This window comes from Gasterosteus aculeatus, chromosome 7 (assembly GCF_964276395.1).
Source record: "Gasterosteus aculeatus chromosome 7, fGasAcu3.hap1.1, whole genome shotgun sequence".
In the NCBI taxonomy this organism is placed as follows: domain Eukaryota; kingdom Metazoa; phylum Chordata; class Actinopteri; order Perciformes; family Gasterosteidae; genus Gasterosteus; species Gasterosteus aculeatus.
In genome coordinates this window covers 8,853,549-8,866,473 of record NC_135694.1, presented here as the reverse complement: position 1 = coordinate 8,866,473, position 12,925 = coordinate 8,853,549, and the positions used below count along the sequence as shown (strand labels likewise).

At 44.7% G+C, this 12,925-nt stretch overlaps 2 protein-coding genes across 2 annotated transcripts; one reads left to right on the top strand and one right to left on the bottom strand.

The window, feature by feature from the left end:
- Positions 1-2,025: 2,025 nt before the first annotated feature.
- Positions 2,026-3,820, bottom strand: arl2 (ADP-ribosylation factor-like 2). The gene is made up of 5 exons (XM_040180463.2): positions 3,600-3,820; positions 3,220-3,330; positions 2,837-2,999; positions 2,579-2,659; positions 2,026-2,474 (listed from the first exon to the last, which is right to left on the bottom strand). The coding sequence occupies exons 1-5, from the start codon at positions 3,662-3,664 to the stop codon at positions 2,340-2,342; spliced, it is 555 nt and encodes a 184-aa protein (XP_040036397.1). The 5' UTR covers positions 3,665-3,820; the 3' UTR covers positions 2,026-2,339.
- An 897-nt stretch (positions 3,821-4,717) lies between these two features.
- batf2 (basic leucine zipper ATF-like transcription factor 2) lies at positions 4,718-10,723 on the top strand. Its single transcript, XM_040182441.2, has 3 exons — positions 4,718-5,200; positions 6,346-6,465; positions 8,119-10,723. The coding sequence occupies exons 1-3, from the start codon at positions 5,057-5,059 to the stop codon at positions 9,184-9,186; spliced, it is 1,332 nt and encodes a 443-aa protein (XP_040038375.2). The 5' UTR covers positions 4,718-5,056; the 3' UTR covers positions 9,187-10,723.
- Positions 10,724-12,925: the final 2,202 nt, after the last annotated feature.

Sequence of the window (12,925 nt, the reverse complement as noted above, 5' to 3'; positions counted from 1 at the left end):
ATTTCAGAGACAGAGGATCCTTCAGAGCCAGAGGACAATGCTATTGATGATCCAGATTATCAATTTTCCCACGATGAGGATTCAGAGGACGAGTCTGCCAGTGTCCCTTCATCAGATGAAAAACGAGAAACGTCATCCACAGAGGGGACATGGACATCTAAAGATGGTAACGTAAAATGGTCAACATCATCACACCAAAGCCGAGGCAGATTGTCATCATCAAATGTCATCAAAATGACTCCTGGTCCGACAAGATTTGCTGTCACAAGAGTTGATGATATTGAATCAGCATTTCAGCTCTTCATATCCCCACCCATAGAAAAGATAATCCTCAACATGACCAACTTGGAGGGGAGGCGTGTCTTTCAAGAAAAATGGAAGCCACTAGATCCAACTGACTTGCATGCTTACATTGGAATTCTGGTGTTAGCTGGAGTATACAGGTCAAAGGGTGAAGCAACTGCAAGTTTATGGGATGAAGAGAATGGAAGGCCAATCTTCCGAGCAACAATGTCTTTGGAGACATTTCACATGATCTCTCGTGTGATCCGATTTGACAACCGTGACACCAGACCTGGTCGACGCGAGAGAGACAAACTTGCAGCGATCAGAGATGTCTGGGATAAATGGGTCGAAATCCTGCCTTTACTGTATAATCCTGGCCCCCATGTTACTGTCAATGAGCGCCTTGTTCCATTCAGAGGACGCTGTCCTTTCCGACAGTATATGCCAAGCAAGCCTGCGAAATATGGCATCAAAATATGGGCAGCCTGTGATGCAAAATCCAGTTATGCGTGGAACCTGCAGGTATATACTGGAAAGCCACCTGGAGGAGCACCTGAGAAGAATCAGGGAATGCGTGTGGTATTGGAGATGACTGAAGGGCTGCAAGGTCACAACATCACATGTGACAACTTCTTTACATCCTACCGTCTTGGAGATGAACTTCAGGAGAGAAAGCTGACTATGTTGGGAACAGTCAGAAAAAATAAACCAGAACTTCCCAGTGAGATTTTGAAGATGCAAGGAAGACCTCTGCATTCCTCAAAATTTGCTTTCACGGAGAAAACAACACTTGTTTCTTACTGCCCAAAGAGAAACAAGAATGTTCTTGTGATGAGCACAATGCACAAAGATGCTTCTCTGAGCACAAGAGAGGACATGAAGCCACAAATGATCCTGGATTACAACGCCACCAAAGGAGGAGTTGACAATCTTGACAAAGTCACAGCCACATATAGCTGCCAGCGCAAGACTGCCCGTTGGCCCTTGGTGGTTTTCTACAACATTGTGGATGTGTCTGCTTACAATGCCTATGTGCTGTGGATTGAGATCAACCAGCAGTGGAATGCCAGCAAACTGTACCGACGTCGACTTTTCCTGGAAGAACTAGGCAAAGCACTTGTCACTCCCAAGATCCAGAACCGGGCCAGGCCAGCTCGAACCCCAGCAGCTGCAGCTGTCATCACAAAGGTCCAGGGCAGGGCATCTGACCAACCCACAATGGATCCTTCGGATACAGGTGCAAAGAAACGCAAAAGATGCCAAGTCTGTCCCTCCCGAGATGACAGTAAAACAAGTACCTGTTGTGTGAGGTGCAAGAAGTACATCTGCAGAAAGCACACCGTCACATTCTGTCCATCATGTGGGGAACACTGAAAATGTTGAACATTGAAAACCCCAGGAGAATGGGGCAAGTTAAATGAAAGTGTTAAATTAAGTGTTTGTGACGAAGAAAAACATGATATCAGGAGTTCTTTAATATAGTGTTTGAATTGTATATCTCTTCTTCTCATCTCTTCTTAATGTTTGTTTAATCTAAAATAAAGTTATTATTGGTTTAACTTCATTTTTGACTGTTTTGTGTGCTTTTAGACAATACGGGTCAAAATGACCCGCAACATAATAAACGTATTTTTTTCTCAACATAATACAAGGGTTAAGAGATGGCTCAATTAGGCTAAGACAAGGTCAATACGATAGTGGCTCAAATTCCAGAAAAGTCAAAGAATTTGACAAGACTAGTTTGCTAATGCAAAAATCATATGGGATATTAAATTCCCATGGGTTCCATAATGACAGTGATCTTTATTGAAATGTAGAACATGGTGGCAGAGATCACACATTTAGCCTCAATTAGGCCTCTTACATTTTGCAAATAATCTCCACTCTGTTGAGCATCCTAAGTGGCAATATTAAACGAAAGAAAAAAATGGTATAAACCCGGTTTAATACACACAGCTCATTCATGTTTGACTTTGACCAGCTGATTGAATAAATACATTTGCGCTCTGGATCAGAACAGTCCGCTGAGCCGGGAGTCGTGTCTGCTCAAACATTCAGTCAGTGGTGAAGATCCTTGCAGCGATATCATCCAACAGCCAGTCCACTCCAGCTAACAAATTCTCTCCTGTGACAGCGCTGCAACCAATGATGCACCAGTGATGACTTTTGATCCCATCCAGGTCCAGTGCCTACAAGGAACCCAACGACAACACTGTCATGTGCAGCTTCTGCATGATTCAAGAAGGACAGGACTGTATCGCAGCAATGAAGAAAATAACGTGTTAAACCTTACCTCTCGTATAGCCTCTTTCGACAGGGCTCCTGGTAAATCCTGTTTGTTGGCAAATACCAGCAGTGTCGCGCCGGCTAACCTCTGCATGGAGGAGAGGACACTCAACTTTAGAGATTTATGTAGCCTAAAGATCAAACCACACAGCATCATAGATACCTGCTTCAAACAATGTAGGATGATTCATCAGTGATGGCTAGCAGAGTCTTTGACTGACTACACCCAACATGTGCCTCTGTGTGTGTGTGTGCGCGCATGTACCTCCTCCAGCAGCAGTGCACTGAGCTCCCGTCTGCAGTCCTCCACCCGGAGTCTGTCTGCGCTGTCCACCACCCACACCAGCCCGTCTGTGCTCTCAAAGTAGTTCCTCCAGTAGGAGCGCAGTGACTTCTGACCCCCAACGTCCCAGATATTCAACTTAAACCTTGAAAAACAAGAGTGGAGAACATCAGTGTGGAGGAAGCCTGGGGGAACTACATCCTGGAACATTAGAAGAATACACGAATGCCTCAATGTGGGGGGGTGGTGCTTAATAGCAGAAAGCCACACTCTTCTCTTCCGGCTGACCGTCATGATTGAAATTTGACCATGAAGAAATGAAGGGTTGTGCACGTTGCGTCACAGCAGCGCGTCCCCGCACTCACCCCTTGTGCTCCAGCGTTTTGATGTTGAAGCCCAGCGTCGGGGAGATGGTGCTCACGTCTTCTCCGTTGAACTTCTTCAGGATGGTCGTCTTCCCCGCATTGTCCAGACCTCTGCACGTCTCGGGTTAAAGAAGATACAGACACACACACACTCCTCACTTTTAAATGTCCTGATCTGACTCGGACTTTACTAATGTACCCAGATTCAGTTTACCACCAACCATCTCTGTCGTTATCGAACCCCGCGCGCTGACGGCGATTGCGACGTGCATCTCTCACGTTATGGACGCGGGTGAAAGTTAAAATAACGTTGGTAGATGAACGCTAACGTGCATTTGTTTCCAGCTAGCATTAAGCTAGTAAAATTACAAGCAGGATACAACATCAGCAGCCTCATCTCCCGCTCCTTCTGCTTCATCTTCTTTAAAATTGTCAGCAAACCCATTGTCACAGTATGGCTTTCAACTGCGGCTATAATAGAGAAGTTCTTTTTACGGATTTGTAGTGTTGTTATGAATGATGTTTAGCATCCATGAAGAGCATGTCGTATCCGGAAGAGGTTGCAATGCTAATCCCGCCCCACGCAGCCAACCATTGGACTTCATGTCGAGGAGCGAACGCTGATTGGTTGTTGGAGACGTTCGAAGCTGTTTCATTGGTCGTTGTGCAATCCATAGTGTGACGCGCTGTTCGTTTGGGTTTAGTGCCCCCGTGTGTCTGTTGTGGGAATTACATGTGTTTGATGTAAGTAATCTTGGTATTTCCTCCCGCAACCACATGGATACGCAACCACATGCGTATCCAAACACATATGAGCTGGAACTATATTTAACAGTCCCCCAACTTCCTAAAATCCTATGCCTTTTACATGTTTTTCTGGATCTTAATTGTATGTCTAATCAAGTCAATCATATTCCTGAGCTATGCTACTTATAGTGTAAGCACTGGCACACAATACCATATTAACATAATTGTGTAGTACATTTATATAGATTTTTTAAGGATATATATGATGTACCTGGTGTTATCAAGTTTCTAGTTTGAATACACAAATACTCACAACTTTTAGAGTGGTCGAAAAGAGAGCCATGTGTGATGAACTTTGAGTCACATCACATCCTGCAAAGAAGCGGACCTGTAGACCGCTGCCTGAGGGCTTGACCATTCACTTCCTGGCAAAAGCGTTTGAAAAATCCCCTGCACGTGAATGGGGCCCAACATTCTTCGTGTGCCAACTTTTCATTTTCATTTGTCATGATGCCTTCATGTGCTATCGGAAATATTACTATTCTGAACTCAGATACTAGTTTAAAATTGGGACCCACTTATATGTGGATATTTGACACAGTATCCAAGTTATTAAATCCAAACCAACATTAGACGGAACAATACAAACAATTACCTTCAAGTGCAATGCGCTTATATTTGGCTTATATAATATTGATTATTCTTGCTTTATGTTCTATTCTTCTTGAGAAAACCAAACAGGAGATCAGTCATCCACCTCGTTTAGGCGCCTCCTTTACCAGTAAAGATGTCGACACCGGAACTAACACACTACCCGTGAAGGCAGCACTGCCCCCCCACCTCCCGCAGTCCTTTGCCTTGCAACAGGTCAGTTTAAAATAAAGAGAAACTGAAAGCAGTCGCAGCATCATGTTGCATCATTGGCTGTCTGATACCAAAGGGCTCATAGGAGTAATCCCACCGTCCGGATGTCCACGCGCCCACGGAAGCGTCTCTGCGCGTTTAACCCCGAGCTGCAGAGGAGCGCTTGTTATGCGTCACCTTCAACCGGTCTCGCGTCACCGGTCTCGCATGTGATCGCGCAGCACGGATGACCCGATCTCGCAGTAGGTGCATCCTGTCGGTCGACTCTCAGTCAGAAAGGGGGCAAGAGATGCCCCCGTTATTCATGGAGTCCGGGTTGGACCTCAACAGCCCCGGCTCGGTGTCAGGTGCCAGCAACACCGCTGGATCGGTGAGTAAACTCCTCGTTCCCCTTGTTGGTCAATACCAGACAATAATCACTTTATTTGTTATAGAAAGTATATTGCCCTCATAGCTGTAGCTCCGTTTTAAGTATGGCTTGTTGTGTGTTATGTGTAGCAAATCATTTGAAATTGGGCTACAAATAAATTCACGTTATTACAATCAGAACACACCTTTAGATAAACATAAAATCTCTATTAGTAATATTAGAGAATTTCTTTTCTATTTCTTGTGGCTCAAGAGGACTGTCGTATGCTGCGTCTGCCAAAAGCCCAGTTTAACTCTGAATAATTGTATTTATGTCATCTAATAAAGGCACGAAAGGTCCAACAATACTTAAAATATCAAACTCCTAAAAACGGTCTAAAAAAGCATAAAATGCATTGTATCTCAGAGTTCCCAACATTACCATTCTGTTCTAATACATGGGGCGTTTGAATAGTTAGAATAGTTAACAGTTATTATACTGTGCTGATAACGATTGTCGCTTCAGCTAGAACACTAAAAGACTATTTCTGTATGCACAGAAGTCTCTGCGCTAACAGTAGAGATAAAGCTTTCCTTGGATTTTTATTACTTAAGTCATTATTTATTTTAATTCAATGAATACGGTTTTAGTTGTTTAGCTGAGAGGGGCGCACCTCCATTTGACACAGCTCCTGTTGAGTTTGCATGCAGTCACTGTGCATCGCTCCGAACTCGTGTGAAAATACCAAATAGATGCAAAGTGATACCGTTTTCAGCACAGGCGACGGGGAATTTTGGATAAACATTTCATTTAGACCGTCCTTTGGAGTCACACACGTGCAATAACTAGTTGGATGCCACCTGAAGAGCTTGGTAAGCTTAATGCCGCTTCACTTTTATTTTAACATCCATATACTGCAACGCAACAACTTTCCGCTTTAATTAAGAGATCACATGCAATTTCATGTGATCGGTTTATCTCATGACCTTATGGACTATGGGCCCTCTAAAAAACATCATGCAATATGAAAACATTAAACAAGTTTCCACTGTGAAAAGAGATTCCTTAAAAGGCAGTAGGGGATGCCACCAGACAAGTGGGCACAAAATCCCATACAGACTAATAAATCCCAGATGCGTCTGTGTCTCCTGCATTCCTCCCTAAAGGAGAGAGAAAAGGGGGGACGACGGGCGGGTGGAAGAGGGAGAATAAGACAAGAGAACAACAAGACCGCTGCGAGGAAGAGCCGCAGGAAGCAAACGGAGAGAGCCGACGAACTTCACGAGGTCAGAGAAAGTCCCTCCTTCCGGGCCCCCCTCGCCTCACCCTCCTTTTCTCACACCATCACCCGCTTACTCAGTTTTCCGTTTCAACCCCCCCCCCCTGAAAGGCGACGGGACCAGTAGTGCGTGTATCTTGTGTAATCTGCCAATGCGCCCGCAGGCGTTTCTTGTAAACACTCTGCTTTAGGAGAAGCGCTTCCACTCCCTCTGGTATGCCTCCCTCCCATTCACCCTCCCTTCCTAGTCAGAAAACACACACACACACACACTCACACACACACTCACACAACTGGGTCTGTTTTTTATTTGCGCCAGGGACAACTTTTACTGTCCTGATTTTAAAATGTATTTATTGCTTAATAATTCCATCCTATATAAATTCAGTCATTCCTCTGAATGGCGTTTTGTACCAATGTGGTGTTTGATAATAGTTAGTACTTTTGGGGTGATATGAAGGTTTGTGTTAACATTTGTTTCGCTGTTGTTGATGATATTCACCACAAAAATGACACTATAGCTGGGGTTATTAATGTTGACAATCCAACAAGTTGTATGTTAGATTAAAAAGTAAATGAATTCAACATGACTATTGTTAACACTAAAATTTGAACAATTGCCAAATGAAATTACTTTTGCAGACTAATAAAACCCTGGCTTCAAAGGATTAGTTTAACATTTAGCAGACTGCTCTTATTTGCTGTCTTGCTGAGCGTTGGAAGCGACAATTGTTTCTCCTCCATAGCCATGAGTGGGTGCGTGTCCTCTCAGTTGGAAGGATTCCAGACTTTCGCTTTCTCTCTCTCTCTCTCTCTCTCTCTCTCTCTTCTCTTTCAGTTCTGCTCCTTCGGGTTCATTCTGAAGGAGCGGCGTGGCCGTGTATCACTGAAAAACGGAGTCAGCGGTTCACGGTTTAAAGCAGGGGTGTCAAACATACGGCCTGCGGGCCAGATCCCGCCCGCCGTGGGGGGGGGGGGGGGGGTTCCAGCTCGGCGACAAAAGACATAAATTGCATTGACAACCCGGGTTTAAAGGGTCAGTGCGCGTTACTCACAGCTCCGTAGTGCCGCGTCTTTGGCTGTGACCTCTCTGACCTTGGGGGAATTTTGCAGAAATGTAATCTCTCAGAAGGGAGACGGCGTTCTTCTGAGCGTTGTTCAAGCCCGGGCCTGCAGTCGCTGGGGCTCGATGGAGATGAACAGCCGAGCGTAACAAAGCCATAAAAGTGAGACTTTATATTGATAAACCAGGAGAAACTCATTCTAGAAACTCTGAAGAGGAACGGTTTCATCAATTTGATTGTACGAATAGAAGTTTTTAACTCCCTCCACCACCTGCTCTCCCCTGTTGTGCTGAACTTGCAGTACCGTCACATTAGCGCAATATTTCAGTTCTCCCTTGAGGTTCCGACTTTGGCCGCGCAGATTCAACTCCCTGGTTGTTCTTTCTATTACAGAAGCGTCCTAAAGTCGTCATGAGTATTGCTTGGCTGTAGTGTGTGCGGGAGGTCTTCTGATGTATGTCTGTTATCATTTTTTATGGCTTAGATGTTCTGGTCTTTGTGATAATAAAGATAGACATTGCACAGCTAACAGTTTTTCTCCCTCCTTTTCTTGTGTTGCCCTTTATCCCTGTTCCCCGCCGCCCTCTTGTCATTAGGAGCTCCAGTGCATGGAGCGAGCCAATTCGGCCATCAAAAAGGAGATAGCGGCCTTGAAGAAAGACCTCCACCTCTACACCACAGCTCTGGAGCGCCACAAGCCTTTCTGCTGCCTCAGAGACTCGGCGTCAAACCCGACAGGCCGCCCCGCGGTCTCCCCCTCCAGCCCCCCCAGGGGCCCTTCCGGGGCCCCGCGCTCCGCGGTCACCCCTGCCCCCTCACTCTCTCACTCCTTGACCTCCCGCCTGGGTGTCCAAACCCGTGACTGCGTTGAAAGCACACAGCTCCCCTTTGTAAATCCCCCTCCGCCAACCAGCGCAGCTCTGGACTTGCGTCACGGCGCGTCCGCCGAACCCTTCACCTCCGCCGAACCCTTCACCTCCTCCGAACCCTTCACCTCCGCCGAACCCTTCACCTCCTCCGAACCCTTCACCTCCTCCGGCTCTGTGGCGGCTTCCAGCTCCGCCCCTTTCTCTGAAGGTTCTCTGTTTAGCAGCGATCCCCCTCCCATCGTCTCATCCAGGCCGACGAACGGTTCGCCCTCGAGGTCCGGCGGCGTCCACGCGAGCTCTTTCACGCCGGCGAATGCTCACTTCAGCCCCCTTCACCCCGGGGCGCTGGACGAATTTCTATCGACTCAAGCATCTTTCCTTTATGCTCCCTCTCCTGGAGTTCCCCTCGACCCGCACTATCCGCCGGTTGCGTCCCAGCTTTGTCCCGGTCCGTTCAGCAAAGTCTCGCGGACTTCCGGCGTGTCGTGTTCTCTTTTACCGCCAACTCTTCAAGATCCTTCTCCTCAGTCTCGCTCAGGGACGCCCCCCCTCTCTTTTTTGGCCTCGGAGCCAAGTTATGGACAACAAGCCACGCTGAGTTGTGGCCCTCTGCTTTCCATGCTCACTGTTCCGAGCGCCCTTTACATGTCTCAGACTACCTCCAGCAGCTTTGATGAACCAGTCCCGCAGAACCCCCCCTCACTGCCACCGTTGGGGGACACCTCGAGAGATCTCTCCCTTTCTGAGCTCCTGGAGGTCAATGATTGGATACTGAGTGGGTCCATTCACCAGTAGCACTACATGTCGACGAGACAAAGGAAGACCAGTTTCCTTGAGCCCAAATAGTTTTTAATTTGTATATTTCTACATCTAATTAATCAAACTTAAAGAACAAAAAAAGCCACTGAAAGATTCAACCTGATGGATTCATGCCTCTGTTGGGATGTATGTGAGCCGTGGGTGGGCTTTAACCAAGTTAAGGAGCAAATGGTCACAGCTCAGGCAGAAATATCTCAACGTTTAGGGGTCAGGTTCCAATAACCCTGGATTCCCACAATGCAACATATGACCTCTTTAAATCAGATGCTTGTAAGAGGCCGTGGCCTTCAAGCTCCTCCAAGTCTGTAACGTAGGTTTCCTCTTCTAAATTTGACACCTCACGTTTCCCTTTAGACAGGGAGGCTCCAACACATTCTGTACAGTGAGCATTTAATGAATCCCTTGAACTATGCTATAAAATCCATCGTCATGCAGTCTTTCAGTTTGAGATCACTCAGCACTATTCGTTCCTTAATCTGTAAACCAAACACAATTTCAAGTTATGCGTACGTTTTTAGAGCGGATGGAGTGCTCACTTCCTTGCAACTTCAAGGAAATGCCATAAGGCGAAATTTGCCAAATGTCACCAGAACTGCACAATGTAATATATGTACAGTATGTGTGAACACGTAAATGTGAAGTAAGTAAAAGATTATCGATTCAAGGCCAGGAAATTTTCTATTATTTTCACATTCTATTTAACATACTTTGCTGCTACTGACATTTGATGCAAGTCAATTTTCTGATTGCTGTTTTTGTGAAGCTACAATTATTCATTTGTCTATAAATCTGATTCATTATTATCATGATTATTAAATGGTTTAGGTATTTTAAAAGCCCCCAGCTGGAATGAGTTTCCTGAGGTTTGTGGATTCAATGAATTTCAAACAGTTTGGCTATCTATGTTATTTATGTGTCTACATCAAAGTCAATTTTCACAAACATTTGAGTACTAAACCGTGTTAAAAAGTGCTCATGGCTCATTTTTCTTCGCTGGTGACCCGATAATGGTTGATCCACAAATAAAGGGAGAATATATGTGACACCTTGTGGCCCACACACCCATAAACATCCCTCCCCTCGGTGGTTCTGAACCATGTAATTAATAATTCCCTTATTGTGTTAAGTTAGAGTGAGGCAAGTGAGAGAAATAACGTCATTTCTCTCTGTAACTGAGAATGCAGAACATTGGGCGGCTCAACTCTTTTGTACGCAGGAAGTATGCAGCTGTAGAGAAATGAATCGTGGATTGTATCTCATTTCTAAATATAATTTATATCGGGACTTTTGCACTGTAATTATATTCACACAAAGACCTTGATGTTTTTTGTGCCTTATTTTGCTTTATTTACACTCTGAGTGTGTACTCCACACAGAAGTTTTTTTTCCCCATGTGATGCTGTGTGAGTGTGTGAGTTTTGGGACTGTTTGGTATCATAAGCATTTAATTATTATATTTATGATATACTATTGTTTTCAATAGAAATTACAAATAAAACACATTCTGAAACACTCTATTGATGCTATTTTTATTTTGCTGTCGTAGGCCATTTTAATCTTCTAATGTACCATATTTAACTAATATTGTGAAGCTTTGGTAACATTTCAAAGAACAAAAAACACATGGCTATTCTTACTAAAAAAGGGTTGAACTAATTAGCAGTAGAACACACTTTTCATCAATGGTGCTACTGGTTTCTTACGTGTGCAAACACCGGATTTGCAGCCATCACGGATGTGTTCTATTCCGATTGGAATGTCCCACCGCCCTTTGGTTTCATGGTCTCCAGAAGACGTGCGTTGTGACGTAGGTGGTCCCCTGATCTATCAGCGCCACCGCCAGGTTGGGGAGGGCTTTGCACTGAAATGCAACGTCGATTACCGAGACATTTGATGCAAACACCCATGCCACCCCCCCCCCCCCCCGGAAGGAAGCCTAATAACTTTATTGATGCTCCAGAAGAAGTTGCTAGGAAGTAGTCTACAACAGAATAGCGGATGGCTGTTAACCAGAGTGAGTCTAAATGTCGGAGTGCAGCATTAACAGCCTCTGGTGGCGATGTGACGAGCAGACCAGAAGCGCTCCCAGACACTTACCGGAGCGCCGGTCCCCCGGGTGTCTTTTTCCCCAAGAGGCAATTCCAGCTGAGCTCATCTGCGACACAGCGCGCAGGAGGAGGAGGAGGAGGAGGAGGAGGAGGAGGAGGAGGAGGAGGAGGAGGAGGATGGAGATGTGGCGCAGGCGCGCGGTATTACGCACGCCCTTGTGCTGAATATAAAATGATAAGCCCGGGATGGGATGTGGTTGTTCTGAGAACCCCAAATAGGAAGCGAGGGAAATGGGTGAAAGGGAGAGGGAGGAATGGGGTGTCGGAGACAGAAAGGCTGGTGAGCGACGCGCTGCCGGGGAGAAGAAGGGTGATATTTCATAATCGGATGAGACCGAAGCCAGAGGTTACGCGTTGGAGGCTTTTGATGATGCATATTCATATTGCACTGGGTTTAACATGCTTCAGGCCACTTGGATAAAGGCGAACAAATAAATAAATAAATCCATCCTATAGCGTCATCCGCATTAAGGAGCCTCATTCCTCTCCCTCCTTGCACCACCGTTTGGGCTGAGGAACCAGCGGCAAGGCTGTCGCAGTAGGAGCAGTTGGCATCCGGTCACCGCTTTCAAAATAAAACATGGAGGTGCTTCAAAGACATTTCTGCACCGACACAAGGATGGCACAGCTGATATTTATTCCGATGTGATGGGGATTGAAGATGGTGTATTCTATTCCCTGAACAAGTTCTTGGAAGGGTACTCTGATGTGATTATATCAGCTGTGTGGAGGAAATAACTATAATTCAGGACTGTATGAAAATACGTTTTTGTTTTCTTAAACAAAGATTTTTTGCATAATACCAGGGAAATTCCGATCAAAAGACAAGTATCTGTCAAATATAAACAATAGCTTCTCTGACATAGGTAAAGCGAACATTTTGATAGCAAAAACGGAAATCAACTTGATCCAGCGTTTCAATTTTTTTTAACTCACTTTTTGTTTTGTTTTCAACAACATGACAACGTATTTTTACAGTTACTTTCTTTGTCCATTTTCAGATCAACGGTTTTAACAGATGATCTCGACTCCTTCTCTTTTATTACTGAGGGGCGCAAGTCTTACCTTCTATAACTCTCTAAAATAACTGCATAACATTTCTCTTACTTGACTTTTCAAATATATACTTACACAGCCTATTGAAGGATTGATAGAGAGATACTTTATTGATCCCTCAAGAGAGAAATTTTGTTATCGCAGCATGTACAGAGAATTAAGAGTAGAATAAAAAGATACACATTATATACAAATAATAAGCTAAAAAATATTACATTAAATTAAGTAAACTAAACTGAAACAAAAGAATAACCTTCAAAATAGACAATAATAATTTGTAAAAGGAGAAGAGGAGGAGGAAGAGCAGCAACATCACAGCAGTACAGGGTTGTTATTGTCATTATTTAGCCAGAGATGATTTATTGTAAAGTGTTATTGCACTGCATTGAATACAATTATGAGAATGCCCAGACCAACTTATACAATTTGAATTCTCTGTTGGTGGAAAGAAGGTAACAACTGAGTTTTTTTTAACTGTTCGTGTTTTTTAATAAACCCATTCAATGCAGGATTAGCAGCAATGCAGGCGACAGTGGTAAATGTATTACTCC